Source organism: Amblyraja radiata, chromosome 6 (assembly GCF_010909765.2).
Source record: "Amblyraja radiata isolate CabotCenter1 chromosome 6, sAmbRad1.1.pri, whole genome shotgun sequence".
In the NCBI taxonomy this organism is placed as follows: domain Eukaryota; kingdom Metazoa; phylum Chordata; class Chondrichthyes; order Rajiformes; family Rajidae; genus Amblyraja; species Amblyraja radiata.
In genome coordinates this window covers 76387793-76402882 of record NC_045961.1, presented here as the reverse complement: position 1 = coordinate 76402882, position 15090 = coordinate 76387793, and the positions used below count along the sequence as shown (strand labels likewise).

The 15090-nt window shown below is 40.9% G+C and overlaps 2 protein-coding genes across 2 annotated transcripts in view; one reads left to right on the top strand and one right to left on the bottom strand.

The window, feature by feature from the left end:
• Window positions 1–1309, bottom strand: part of dis3 (DIS3 homolog, exosome endoribonuclease and 3'-5' exoribonuclease) — a 40508-nt gene extending 39199 nt beyond the window's left edge. The window contains exon 1 of the mRNA XM_033023019.1: window positions 884–1309. Coding sequence (XP_032878910.1) covers window positions 884–1129 — 246 coding nt within the window. The 5' untranslated portion in view covers window positions 1130–1309. The remainder of the gene's footprint in view (window positions 1–883) is intronic.
• A 334-nt stretch (window positions 1310–1643) lies between these two features.
• pibf1 (progesterone immunomodulatory binding factor 1) overlaps window positions 1644–15090 on the top strand; it is a 105698-nt gene continuing 92251 nt past the window's right edge. The window contains 6 exon segments of the mRNA XM_033023027.1: window positions 1644–1844; window positions 6579–6871; window positions 7721–7821; window positions 8954–9152; window positions 12708–12827; window positions 14401–14534. Of these exon segments, the coding sequence (XP_032878918.1) occupies window positions 6620–6871; window positions 7721–7821; window positions 8954–9152; window positions 12708–12827; window positions 14401–14534 (806 nt within the window). The 5' untranslated portion in view covers window positions 1644–1844; window positions 6579–6619.

Genomic DNA, 15090 nt, shown 5'->3' with positions numbered 1-15090 from the left:
TTTAGTTTAGAGCTACAGTACAGAAACAGGCCCTTTGGCTCACCGAGTCCACACCGACCAGTGATACCCGCTTTAACGCTATCCTACACACTGGGAACAATTTTACATTTATAACAGGCCGATTAACCTACAAACTTGTATGTCTGGAGAATATAGACATATTACAGCCATGGAGAATATACAGATATACAGATGAAAAAGTATGTTGGGGGACTAGATGCAGGCAAATGGGACAAACGTGGAAAAGCGTCTTGTCAGTGCAAGGCCCGTTACCATGCTGTGTAATTGTGTGAACCTCAACCCACTATCGACCTCCTTACCACACTACAGCCCACATGAAATTGAAGAGAATTGTGGACGCAGCTCAGACCGTCACACACAAACCAACCTCCCTCCCTCCCATTTGTTCCTTGGCAAGGCTTGAAGCATAATCAAGGATGAGTCGCACCCCGGCCACCCTCTTCTCCCCTCTCCCATTGGACAAAAGGTATAGAAATGTGAAAATGTACACCTCCAGATTAAGGGAGTTTTTTTCCCCGCAGCTGCTATCAGGCAACTGAACCATCTACCACAACTAGAGCAGTCCTGAATTATTATCTACCACTTTGGAGAACCTCGGACCATCTTTGATCGGACTTCACTGGCTTTAACTTGCATTCTTATCATCTATCTGTACACTGTCAATGGCTCGATTGTAATCATACATTGTCTTTCGGTTGACTGGTTAGCACACAGGGCTTTTCACTGTACCTCGGTACACGTGACAACAATAAACTAAACTCCAAAGATAGACACAAAATGCTGGAGTAGTTGTGGGACAGGCAGCATCCCTGATGAGATGGAATGGGTGGCGTTTCAGGTTTCTTCAGAAGAAGTAAACTACCTGGTGAAGTACCACGTTGGTGTCGGGCAGGACGAAGTGGGGTTGTGGGCAGAGCTCGCTGCTGCTGAGGGGCTCGTCGTTGAGGTGGGCCCGGTCAGGGGCCTGGTCCTGGTCCTGGGCCAGAGCCTCGCACTCCTCGCACGGCTGCCAGCCGCACACGATGTCGTCCCGCAGGTAGTGCTCACGGACGATCTTCAGCACTCCTCCCGACCTCGTCTTCTTCACGAAGACTTTGGACTTCAACATTGATTCTTCCAAAATAAAACGAGATATTAAAATCCGCCGCTAGCGACGAGCAGGCATCAGCTAGGAAGGGGGGGGGGGTAAACGTTGGGTCCAGAGGGCTCCGGAAGACGCGGTCCTCCAGCACAGAGGGAGCTGTGGATCGCGGTCCTCCAGCAGAGGGAGCTGTGGATCGCGGTCCTCCAGCACAGAGGGAGCTGTGGATCAAAGATCTATAGATCTTTGCTGTGGATCGCGGTCTACCAGCACGGAGGGCGCTGTGGGTCGTGGTCCTCCAGCACAGAGGGCGCTGTGGATCGTGGTCCTCCAGCACGGAGGGCGCTGTGAGTCGTGGTCCTCCTGGGCGCTGATCGTGGTCCTCCAGCACAGAGGGCGCTGTGGATCGAGGTCCTCCAGCACAGAGGGCGCTGCGGGTCGCGGTCCTCCAGCACAGAGGGCGCTGCGGATCGAGGTCCTCCAGCACAGAGGGCGCTGCGGGTCGCGGTCCTCCAGCATAGAGGGCGCTGCGGGTCGTGGTCCTCCAGCACAGCCGCCGCTGCCTGCTCCACACGGACCTCCAGGCCAGGAGGGAGGCTGTTACGCGGCGGTTGCTGGGGTACTGTCGGTGGCGGGCAAGCGCTGCTTTCCGGCGGCATTTTTAAGTCGCTGCAGTCGGGGAGAGGACAAGTCGCTCGGTAAGTGGACGCCGAGGGTTCGGGAGTGAACGGTGCAACTGCAAGTGAGTTAGGCAGCTGCGGGCCGAGGGTGAACGGTTCCGACCTGGAAGTGGAAGGAACTGTAGATGCTGGTTTACATCGAATATAGACACAATATGCTGGACAGGCAGCATCTCTGGAGAGAAGGAATTGGTGCCGTTTAGGGTCCAAAGAAGGGTCTCTGTCCCTCCACCCATACTCACAACGTCACTTAAACCATAGACATATGTGCTATCCCTTTGGTCTATAGATCAGTATTCATAGCTTGTGTGATATATCCGAAGATAGACACAACATGCTGGGAGCATCTCGACCCTGTTTATCCGACGATAGACACAACAACAGGCAGCATCTCGACCCTGTTTTGGGTCGAGACACCCGAAACGTCACCTCTCCAGAGATGCTGCCTACCCCGCTGAGAGTCAGCATTTCAGCATTTTATGTCTTATCTCCGACCTCGAGAGGCATTCGATACTTGCACTAGATATCATGCAGATCAAAACAGAAACAATAGCAAAGGCTGGAAATAATTGCTTACAAACCAATGAAGGCGAATGAATTGTGGGAGAAATGTCTCAGCTTGGAAAGAGGGAGAAGGCAAACAGTTTTGTTAAATTGTGTAGGAAGGGATTACAAATGTTGGTATACACCGAGATGGTGTAAACTAAGATAAAATGCTGGCGGGCCATAGGGCCTGCCCCACTTGGGCGTCATTTGCGCGTAATTTATGCAACATAATTTTTGCGTGACGCGCAAATGACTCCTAAGTGGGACAGGCCCTTAACTCAGCGGGACAGGCAGCTTCTCTGGAGAGAAGGAATGGGTGACATTTTGGATCGAGACCCTCATAGACTGATACAGTGTGGAAACAGGCCCTTCGGCGCAACTTGCCCACAGCGGCCAACATGCCCCAGTTACACTAGTCCCACCTGCCTGTGCCATATGCACAAGTATGGTGAGATTGTGCCGGCCAATTCACTGGATGTTTTCAAGAGTTAGATATAGCTCTTTGGGCTTATGGAAACAAGGGATATGGGAAGAAAGCAGGAACGGGGAACTAATTTTGGATGATCAGCTATGATCGTATTGAATGGTGGTGCCGGCTAGAAGTGCCGAATGGCCTACACCTGCACCTATTTTCTATGTTTCATTGAGATTCAACCACAATGGATATCTTGCTTGCATCAGTTTCCAGGCGCATGGACACAGGCATAAGCACAAGAACAAATCATACATATTTTAGACAAATTGCACAAGACAATGTAAAGAAAAAGAAGCTGGAGAAAAAAAAAACAAGACATTGAGACAAAAAAAACATAATGAGAAAACAAGTAGAATAATAACATATCAGGGCTCTCACTTAACTTTTTATCCCTGTTGCCAGCCAGGCAACCTTGGCAGCTTTTTAGGTTGCCAAATGACAGTTTAGGCGGTCATTTAAGATGGTTTGCATGACGCGTGCGATAATGTGCTCGGACGAAGTACGTAGTTACCAGTCGGAATTATGCTCAATGAAGCGTTCACATATTATTTCTGCTTCAAATAAAGTCACAAACTAAACATATTCACCAATCAAGACATGATATATACCACAATGACATGCAGCAAAATTATAAATGCAATTTCTGTTAGTTCTTTCCACTACCAAACAAAGATGTGGTTGGATTATTCAGCGTAACCATGCACACTACAGATTGATGCAAGCATGTTTTCTGTGAAGGACCGAAAATTACCATGACATGGCCATAGCATGGGTCATTATTGCTATTGGTACAGGAACACTCTCGCTTCCCACATAATTTATCCATAACAAAATATACAGGTTGCAAGGAAATTTCTAAACGTATTTTATGATAATAGCAGTTAAAACCGACTATACCCATCTGACAGGTTAAACATTACACTAACTGACAAGAGATGGCCAAAGGACATAACTGCAGCAAATGTTCTTTTAGTAATATGTTTAAAGGTGTCAAAACGCCACATTACCAGACATTCCGATTAGATGTATGTGTTGTGAACAGCAATGAAGATACCCAGTTTGTATGCACCAGATTAAAAAAAAATTATTGATAAACGCTGTTTCCATCATTCCCACTTCAGAATTAACGTTAAAATTTCAACTGAAATATCTCCTGACCAAATTTGTGATGTATATGACCGACTGTAGAAGTAAAACCTGGATAAATCCAACATATAGTTGTGAATGTTGCTCATTAAATAACTACAGTACTGATACTCCATATTAAGAGCATTGATTTGCCGTTAAAATGAATTCAATGATAGCAGTGTCAATGATAGCAGTGACAATCGAACACTGCAGTTTTAATGTTTCACGTGTTCACAATTTAATTAATCCCATCTTTATGGACTAAAACAAATAATAACATCGGGAATTAAAACATTTGATTTCATTCCGTTATCAAACATAGTCAATGTTCGCTTTGAAGACATTTCCAGCACAATAGGGTCGGGGGGGGGGGGGGGGGGGGGGGGGGGGTGCGGGCCGAGCGATGCAGCTCAAAGATCCTATAGCTATAGGATCTTTGGTGCAGCTGCTTCAGACGCCGGAAAGAGGCCTTCCCGTCCCTCCCTCCTCCCGGTCTCAGCGTGCGAGATGGTTTGTTTTAAAAGTGCCGTGGGCAGAGTGACAGGCAGCGGCCGCTATCAGGGCGAGCAGGGTGCGGGAGGAGTAGGAGATGGAGCTGCTGCCGCTGTTAGGGACCCGTCATTTGCTTCGACCCTTCGCACCTAATATCTTTGCCCCGCAATACAGCCGTCGCCGACACAAAACGTCACATTCCTTTTCTCCAGAGATGCTGCCTGACCCGCTGAGTTACTCCAATTTTTTGTGTCTACGGTATAAACCAGTAACTGCAGTGCCAAGCCGGGCAAAACAACTCGGTGTTTAGGTTGCCCGGCGGCACTTTGGGTGGTCATTGGCACCCGGGCAACTGTTAATTTCGAGCCCTGCATATGGTATCTGGAGGTAGATTTTGAGGCTATATCAACTATAAGGATAGATGACCAAAATCATGGACAATTAAGTGGGTTTTATTAAGGTTTTTCATTAGATGGACAGAGGTAGAAACAGGAAGAAAGATGATTTTAGACTTGAAACTGAAAGGACATGTGATATTCGTTAATACAGAATGGTGGTTTTCCATTAACCGATCGGATACAATCCTATTGAATGATGGAGTAGGTATGAGGAGCTTACTGACTTACTCCTGTTTCTTATGTTCTATTGCTTACTCCCCAGGCAGCTAAAGGTATAGCTGCCATTAGTGAAGAGAAATCAGAAGCATAAAAAATTGTGTTTGCTTCACGACTAATCTACTGTCTGTGCCGACAACATTCTGCATGATAAGACACAAAGTGCTGAAGCAATTCAGTGGGGCTGGCAGCATTTCTGGAGAACATGAATAGGTGATATCTCAGGATTGGTTCCCGTCTTCAAACACTGCTACATTTTATTTATTTTGCCAGAAACCATTATGCCTTTTTTTCCTCTATGCAAGATAATTTTTCCTCTATTTAAAATCAATTTAGTCAGGGAATTGGATTTATTTTCAGAAGTGCTGGTGTAGAATTGATTGCATTCCTTTGGAGCTGCACTGGTCGGTGAGTCCTCTACGACATGCACGCCTGAGTAAATTTTGGTATGTGGGGGGAAATACAGGATCCAGGGGAAAACGTGTAAACCCCACAGAAACAGCACCAAAGGTCAGGATTAAATCCGGGTCGCACAAGCTGTGAAGAGCTCCATCAGCTATACCAACGTGATCCAATGTCGTATTTGAAATTGAAACTGCACAAAAGCTATACTACTTTGTCTGGTATTAAAGTATCGGCTTGTGATGATATTTCTGTCACACCAGTGCCAAGCAATGAACGAGTATTTGTCAGCCATTCTTTGGCATTAACCATCATCAAATCATTAATTATAAGCATCTTGTTTGTAACCAAAGAACAGAAGTTTACATTTGCCAGGCATATAAATGCTGGTGCGACAAGAGAAGGCAAGTAATTGTTTTGTTGCAATTTTTCAGCTGCCGTTTCTTCAACGGTGCTCCTCTCCCAACTTCAAGGCTGAATAGGAGTGTGTTGGAATACCATTCACTTGTCGGAGGGTGTACCACCAACAACGGTGAACAGTTTGACACCACTATACAGGAAAAAGCAGTGTACGTGTCTGACAAATCACACATCAAATGAAACATTAATTCCCCTGTCGCTGTTGGATTGTACTCTGTAGCAACACACCAAGTTTTCAAAAATAACCCAAATCTTGTTGGATACACAACCTCGAAGGATAAAGGCAGTGTGTACATGTGCAAACTAATATCCACACACGCTATCCTGACTTGGAAAAATAACACAGATCACTCTGCCATCAAGTTAGAAACTATGTTGCTCCTTGCACTATGTTATTTCTTTCACTACACAGTCGTTATCTCTTCACGAAAATACTTCCTGCAGTAATGGGCAAAAATGTTGGTCATGTTGTGTCAATGAATTAACATATTAAAGGATAGATACTTCCGTCGTCTAAAACTCTTGAAAGTTTAGTAATAAATTATGTGAATTTATTATTGATTATTTTAGTTGTTAATTTCCTTTACAAATTGCTGCTTTCTTTAAACCTATGTGCCTTGTTTGTACTTAAATTTCTGGGCAATAAAGAGGATTCGATTGATTTGACTGAATCTAAGTTTTGAGAAAGGGCAGGTCAAAATTCTTTGTTTCATATTTAGATTCCAGCATCTTCGTTCTATAAGTCATCCAAAGGAAGACCATGTCTCGAAAGAAGTGTAAAGATGATAATAAGGCCCATGTTTCCAGCTCCTTTGAGTCTGAGGACATCAGTTTAGAAACAACTGTGCCGACAGATGATGTATCTTCATCAGAAGAGAGGGAAGCTTCTACCAAAGTCACCAAGCAGCTCATCGAGAGGAAGGAGCTTCTTCACAACTTACAGCTGTTGAAGATAGAGTTGTCCCAAAAGAATTTGGTTATTGACAACCTGAAAGTAGAATATCTCACAAAAGTAAGTTTTTGTTTATTAATCAGGATGTTCATGACTTTGGATTGTTTAAGTTGTTTGAATGGAAATGGAAATCAGAAAGCTGCAGATGCTGGTACTCTGAATAAAAAATAAAGAATGCTGGAAATGCTTGCAGCCAATGCTTGCTAGGACTTAGCTGGCTTGGGGAAAGCAGAACCTGCAGCCCTCCTGCACAGGGAAGGACAATGCAACTTCAATAATAAATGGGTCTCTCTAGGCATACCATTGAAACCTTGTCCCCAGAAGAGGCTGCTGTCACAGATGGGAGGCTTTTTAATAGTGTGAAGATTGTCTTCAGTAATTCTTTAACATTCACAATTATTACAACAATTCTAAGAATAAAAATGTATGAAATTGCAAATAAATTATGAAGAATTTAAATACTTTTTCTTCCTAAATTCCAGGCTGGCTCGTGCAGTCTATTCTAATAATATTTGTCAGACTAAAAAAAATATTTATATTATGTAATTGTCATGTTGGAAATCATTTTTTTGTGTGAATTGATTGTAATGACAGGATACCCAGCATGATACACGGAAGGAATCCCAGCAGGAGCAAGGAGACATGTATATGTTCAGATCTTTCTTTCATTCTTGGGAGCAGTTGCATATGAGCAGTCTCCTTCAAAAAAATGGACAAAGCTGTCAATATTTGGCCGCAATGACCAGGATGCATTTTACAGTTGTAAACCTTATTTTATACAGATTAGACTTTTAAAAATTTTACAGAGAAACATTTACTTCAAACCATCCACATTCAACTCTCACCAGCCCAATTCTCAACTCCTCATCCACAAACCCTCATCTTTTTTACTGTTTCTTTGTGATATAGATAGAGGATTTAGAGGAAAGACTGAATGATTCTCTTCACCAGAAGAAATTGCTGCAGGTCCGTTTGGAAAACCAACTGAAAGTTCAACAGGATGATGCCAGGTGAGTTTGCACGCACGCGAGATGATGTGGTTCAAAGTTTGCTGTTCTAACTGGTGAACAAAATTTTAAACTTGCAGTCCATTCTGATATAATCTCTGGTATAATAAAAGAACATTCCAAACGTATAATGAAATGTTGAAAATCACTTTAAGGTCATAAGGAATAGGAGTAGAATTAGGCCATTCGGCCCATCAAGTCTACTCCGCCATTCAATCATGGCTGATCTATCTCTCCCTCCTAACCCCATTCTCCTGCCTTCTCCCCATAACCTCTGACACCCATACTAATCAAGACTATCTATCTCTGCTTTGAAAAATATCCACTGACTTGGCTTCCACAGCATCTGTGGCAAAGAATTCCCCAGATTCATCACTCTCTGACTAAATAAATTTCTCCTCATCTCCTTCCTAAAAGAAAGTCCTTTAATTCTGAGGCTATGACCTCCACGTCTTGCTCCTCCTTGCTCACCTGTTAACTTAGCAGTCACAGGTTTGTACAGCACAGATGATAGAAACTATAGAACTTTATTTATCCCAGGAGGGAAATTAATCTGCCAACAATTATAAAGCACAAGATACATGAAACATTAAATTAAAGTGACGAGTAGAAAGTCCAGAATTGGGGATGTGCAAAATTGGGATGGGGAGGGGTGTCAGTCTACCCCATGACAGAAGGGGGGTGAGTTGTACAGTTTGATAGCCACAGGGGAAAAGGATCCCCTGTTGCATTCTGTCCTGCACCTTGTGAATTCGTTTTTGTAAATTAGTGTGAATGAGGACACATTTCATCCTTATATCATGTGTCCCGTTCTACTGTTTTTGTTTATTGAACGGCTTGATTGTAAACATGCATAGTCCTTTTGCTGGTAGGATTGCGCATAACAAAAAGCATTTCGCTACCTCTGTGACAATAATAAATTAAACTAAAAAAACTAAAAACAACTGAACGGAAGCGATGTAAATCAGAACTATGTTTGCAAGAAATATGCAATTTTGAAGTGTTCCATTTGATAACCAAATCCATTTAATTCCATCAGTGTTAATGTTACCTACTTATCTTCAAGAACAAACTGTATATTTATTTATATAAATAGGGAAGTCTATGCTAATAAATATATTTTTTTATGGAGCAGAAGACGCCAAGATCTAAGAAAGCAGGAAATGGAGACTATTTTAGAAAGGCAGAAACATCTTGAACAGACAAACCTGCAGCTGCAGGAACGAGCAGGTGACATTCGCCGCAGTTTACGAGATCTAGACCTGACACAAGACCAGTACGCGGAACTAAAGGTTAGACCTGAAGACCAGCTTTCCATCCCAGAATACGTATCCGTAAGTACAACTGGAATGCACTGCATTGTAAGGTCATCACTGTAAAGAAAATATTTAACTGCCTATTAATGTAACAGTGTAAATGGATTCCAGTCAACATAGGTGGAAAAATTAAAGATTGAATTTTTCTGCAGTTGTATAGGGCTCTGGTGAGACCGCATCTGGAGTATTGTGTACAGTTTTGGTTTCCTAATTTGAGGAAGGACATCCTTGTGATTGAGGCAGTACAGCGTATGTTCACGAGATTGACCCCTGAGATGGCGGGACTGTCATATGAGGAAAGATTGAAAAGACTAGGCGTATTCACTGGAGTTTGGAAGGATGAGGGGGAATCTTATAGAAACATATAAAATTATAAAAGGACTGGACAAGCTAGATGCAGGAAACATGTTCCCAATGTTGGGTGAGTCCAGAACCAGGGGCCACAGTCTTAGAATAAAGGGGAAGCCATTTAAGACTGAGGTGGGAAAACACTTTTTCACCCAGAGAGTTGTGAATTTATGGAATTCCCTGCCACAGAGGGCAGTGGAGGCCGTCACTGGATGGATTTAAGAGAGAGTTAGATAGAGCTCCAGGGGCTAGTGGAATCAAGGGCTATGGGGAGAAGACAGGCATGGGTTATTGATTGGGGATGATCAGCCATGATCACGATGAATGGCGGTGCTGGCTCGAAGAGTCGAATGGCCTCCTCCTGCACCTATTTTCTATGTTTCTAATTTTGATTGCAAATAATTGGTTGCATCAGACACGATGGTGTAATGGCTTCCAGTTTGTAAATTTCCATGACCCTGTTCTTTCTGTTGTTATGCTGCCCGACTGCAGCTTCTTCTGGAACTCCTAGGAACATTAGTGAATTTCTATTTTGTGTTTTGCAAATCATTTCAAGTCGGGTCATTTGAAGAGCAAAGAGAGCTTGTAAAATTGCAATAGGAACACAAAGACCATCAATAGTAAATACATTTTAATCATGCTTGGATTAGTTCCAATTAAGCATAGAGCTTGATATTCAATAATTCATACCAACAACCCTGCTTGCTCTCCATTGTACCTCTGGGTCTGCTATGATATATTTTCCTCACCAGATGGTGCCATTGTGCATTCAATGTTAGTGGTCTAGATCAGTGCTTCTTAAACTATTTCAGTGTCATTCACGCTTGAGTCTTTATCACAAAATTTAATTCACCCTCGACTAAATGTTCTTATGTTTTTTGGTAATTTTCGTCTTATTCTCCTTTGTGTATAATTTTATATATAATTTATTTTGTCACATGAGCAAAAACATAAATTAACTCATTTCGTAAGTGTTTATTTTGTTTAACGTTATGAACATCATGAAAATATGTAAAGAAAACTAGGAGTGAAAAATAAAGAAATGTAAATACCACTGGAGTTGGAAAATCATTCTATTAGAATGATTTAAAAAAATCCAATGTCTAAACACTGGACTTCAGCCCCATCCTACCCTTTCGGGCTTTGATTATTGCAGTTTTTTTTTTTGGAAAACTAGCTCAAAAAATCATGGAGGTACAGGTATGTGATTTAATATGTTAGTATCCAACTAATATAACTTTCTATAACTCTCCCCGACGAAGGCTCAGAATACCACCAAATATCAACTTTGGTAGCTAAATTGCTACACAAAGTAAAGTTACAGTTCAACAGTTGCCTACGGCGATCCTCCAGTGTTGCCATTTATAAATTTATGATCCCACTAGCTCGTCTGGTCTTCCCTAAAAGGTTATATTACAGTAAATGTGGGAAATATCCTACTACTTTGAAATTAGAAAACCATAGGTAGAGAGAAAAAAACCATCAAATTTCCAGCTCAACCTCCATTAAAACCAATAAGAGCTTATTAACCACTTTAATGACAATGCCTTTTTTAAGTATATAAAAAATATATAAATATCTGAATAAATTGTCATTCACCCCTCTAGTTTCATTTACCCCAAAATAATTTAATTCGCCCATTCACCAGTTTAAGAAGCACTGGTCTAGATCTTCCACTATGTGGGTCCATTGTTTTTTGCTTTACATGTTGGAATGTTAATGAAAGACTGATTGTAATTAATTTGTGCTCTAATGTGCCTTTTTCTAAAGTAAATGTTTCGTCTGAGCATGCCAGGCAAAGAAGTGATTTTAATTGATGTCAAATACATGTTCTGTCATCATGTGCATAGAGTAGTTCTCCAAATAGAGGCCAGTACCTTGCACACTGAAGCAGGTTTGAATTAAAGAGATAAAGCTGGAGGTCTGCGTGGATATAAACTTGAAAACCAATGCAGGGCTATATACTTGTAACATTCTTCATAGCACCTGATCTAACTGCATCTCGATGCTTTGTCAGAAAAGTAGGAAAACTGTTTGTTATGATCATGGACAGAAGAAAGATGTGATTATATTTAAACACATTATCCTGATCCGGATAACGTACTGAACACAAGCTGGGACTGCACTGCTAAACCTACCTAACACATTTTTAACACAGCATGTATCTGATTCAAACCAGGCACCTTTCCAACTGGGTTTGGATTGCATAGCCGGACAATAGTTGGAGATGTTTTGGTGCTATTGGAGCTTCATATTTTTCCAAGTAGGTTCCTATTTAAGTTATCATTTCTATCCAATCCCATTTCCACTACTCCATCAGCCCATGCTCCCCTCACTTACTGCTGATGACCTTGAGTTCAGTGATAGGCAGTGATACGCCTGCAGTTACTTTTCTCCACTCGTCAAAACCTCTAGTATCATCTGAGGATCTATACTTGACCATTTGTATTCCTTGTCTACATGCTGCTCAGCAGCAATGTGATCTGAAAACACAGCAACAGTTTCCATGTACACTGAGAACACTGTTTGCAAGAATGCTTATCTTGCATCCTGTAGTGGAAGAGCAGAAATTTACTGGGATCTGTTGGAAAGAATAAATCCCCTCCATAAATCCCCTTCCCCAGCCACCTGCTTAATTCCTCTACCAACTTTCTGAAACTGAACCGGACTTTTCATAACCGCATATCTTGCTTGTCGCTATGTGCCTACAAGCCTATTTTTAACTCCATAACATCGTCCAATATCATTCCCGCCCATGTGCTGGTGAAAGCTTTAAACACTTGTATTGCTTTTAGATTTGACTGTTTTGATACACTGCTTGGAAGCCTCCCTCATTACTCTCTACAATTTGCAGCCATCTAAAACTCTGCTGCCCATGGCCTAATTTACAACAAGTTACATTCAACCAGCTGTTTGCTGACTTATGTTGGTTCCTGCTCAAGCAAACATGGAAGTCAAAATTCTCACCACGCTATAATTTCTGTTGATATCATTTCTCCAAGCATTTGTCGAGGCAGGAGGATGGTCAATGTTTTGTGTCAAGGTCCTGATGCAGGGCCTCGACCCAAACCATGGACCATCCCTATGCCAACACAGTTGCTGCCTGACCCGGTGAGTTCCACCAGTATGTTTCTTTTGTGCCTGCATTTGTAAATTATAGCACTTAAGCCAAATGAATAAAGAGAATTTTGTTTATAATCATTTATCATTGTTTTGTGTTTCTAGATAAGATTTTATGAAGTGGTCCATCCATTGAGAGAAGATATTGAGGAGCTGCGACAGAAGAAAACTAGTCTTTGGGAAGAGAGCAACTCTCAGAAAAATCAGCTGGATAGCTTGATAGAGGTTGGTAATTTGTGCAGATTCTAAGATAAAATTGCAAGAATCTAGGATGGATTGACATTTTGTGTGTCTTGTTTTAGCTATTTGCTGTTCTGTCATGCCAAGTGGATTTATTCAAAATAATCTTTTAGTGAGTTATTTATTAACTGCACAGCTTTGCACTGTTTACCTCACTACTATTTAAACAATAAATTGCACTTAACAAAACTTTTTTAAAGTTTTGTTTTGCCCCATGCATGTGATAACTAGCTGTTTAAAAACTAATTTGTCACATTTTGGTGTGCATTGATTGTCAGAGCACATTTTGTTCTCTGCATATTCTCTTCTTCCAAACATACCACTTTTACCATCCTAAATCGGATCCACCAAGTGATCTCTCAATTGAAAATTTTCTCACATTGACATTAATGGTGTTCAGAACCCAGTTGTATAACTGTTGTCAATTATTTTTAAATATTTATAGAAATATTAATAGATTGTTGGGTTATATGCTACAGTTACTTATATTTAATAAAGGTAATCATTGTTACTTAAAAAAATAATTATATCCAACATTTAAAATCAGAGAGCCAAATGCTTACAGGCAATGTTATTCATTTTAACAGCTAAAGACCTTGAACATTTTGGTTTAATATTTACCTGCCTATCAAATTGTCCTGCAAATTGAGAATCATTTTTATCCAGATGTTCATTTAGGAAGCATATATAGGAGCAAATTGCTGGTTGACGAATATCTTGGCATATGAGAAGTGAAAAGATGTGTGGAATTTTCTTCTTGACAAACTTTTTACAATGGCCAAAGGAATTTTAGCTAATGGTTTATAAAAGAACAATTGCAGTAAGGTCTTGTTCTATGCTCATTTGGCTCATAGAAAATATTTCCTTTAAACGTTATTTTAAGAAAAGTAAATGGTGACAACAATTTTATTTTTCACAGTCGGCTTGGTTCAGTTTCCCACATGCATCCATTTCTTTCATTAGCAAATTAGGAATTTATTGACATCCTTTTGCTATTGTCAGTTTAAAAATGAAAAAACCCTGAGAAATGCAATTTTGCTAAGATTTTGAAGTTAATCAGCATGAAATGTCTTGTAATAATTATGATAATTCTCACCTCCTTACACAGGGTAATTGTGCGAGCTTACCTGTCATTTAACAGGTTAGATTTCTGATGAAATATAGGCATTATATCCATCATTTACTTTCCTGGGTTTCCTTGCTCTTATTCACTTCCATTTGTTTGTAACTGCCAAAACAGCTAAATAGACCATCTATAGCCAAATATTTTTGAGACCTGCCCACCTGTGTTTGTAGTCTATGGTAGTCTCAGATTGTTGATTGTGAGCCACTTAGAAATGGTAATGATTTTGAAGATGATAGGTGAATGGTTAGGCTCTCTTATAGAAGATAATCATTGCCTGTTTCACTCGCAGTGTGAATGTCACTTGCCATTTATCAACCCAATGTGTACAAGCTATCTAAGTCTTGCAGTATGCGGGCATGGACTGCCTCCCTTCCATAGGTGTTGAAAAGCTAATTATTTATTACTCATCTTTTCCACGTGTAAAATCTTTAGAGCTATGAATCTGAAAGGAAAACTCGCTCTGATCTTGAAGTCCGTTGTCAGCGCCTTGTATTGGAACTAGCAGATAACAAGCAACTTATTCAGCAATCGGACTATAAGAGGGAACATTATGATCGAGTAAAGCAGTAAGTCTGCCCATATTTAATTATAGTTATTATCATGATTTTTGCATTGCTTCTCAAAATATGAAAACAATTAAGATCAGATTCAACTTTGACCCAGACAAATAAAGCAGGTAGCACTATGAGCATAATCCTACATTGTTACAATGGCTAATGAGGACAGAAACTTAAGGTCGGTGTTATCCTTAATTTACATACCTGACACGTTATATAATTTAAAACTTAAACCGTCGCCTAATCAAAATAGAAAGGCATGCAAAATGTTCCCAATAACAGGTGCATATAATAAAAAGGAAGGCATGTATGTGAGTAATTCCCAAATAGCATTGCACATGGTGAGTTGATGGATTTGCTGAGGTGTGATGTCTAAATTACAACATTTACCTAATGTGTGCTATACAGAAGACTTCTAGAATATTACAAAGCGTTGGGAATCAAGCATATACTTCCTTGTGAACAGCCACACACCTATCTGTATATATACACAGCAGGTGATTAGCTGCTAAGTAGCTTAAACGCTTCATTTGGTTCTCTTGAATTACTGTACATCAAGAGTCAA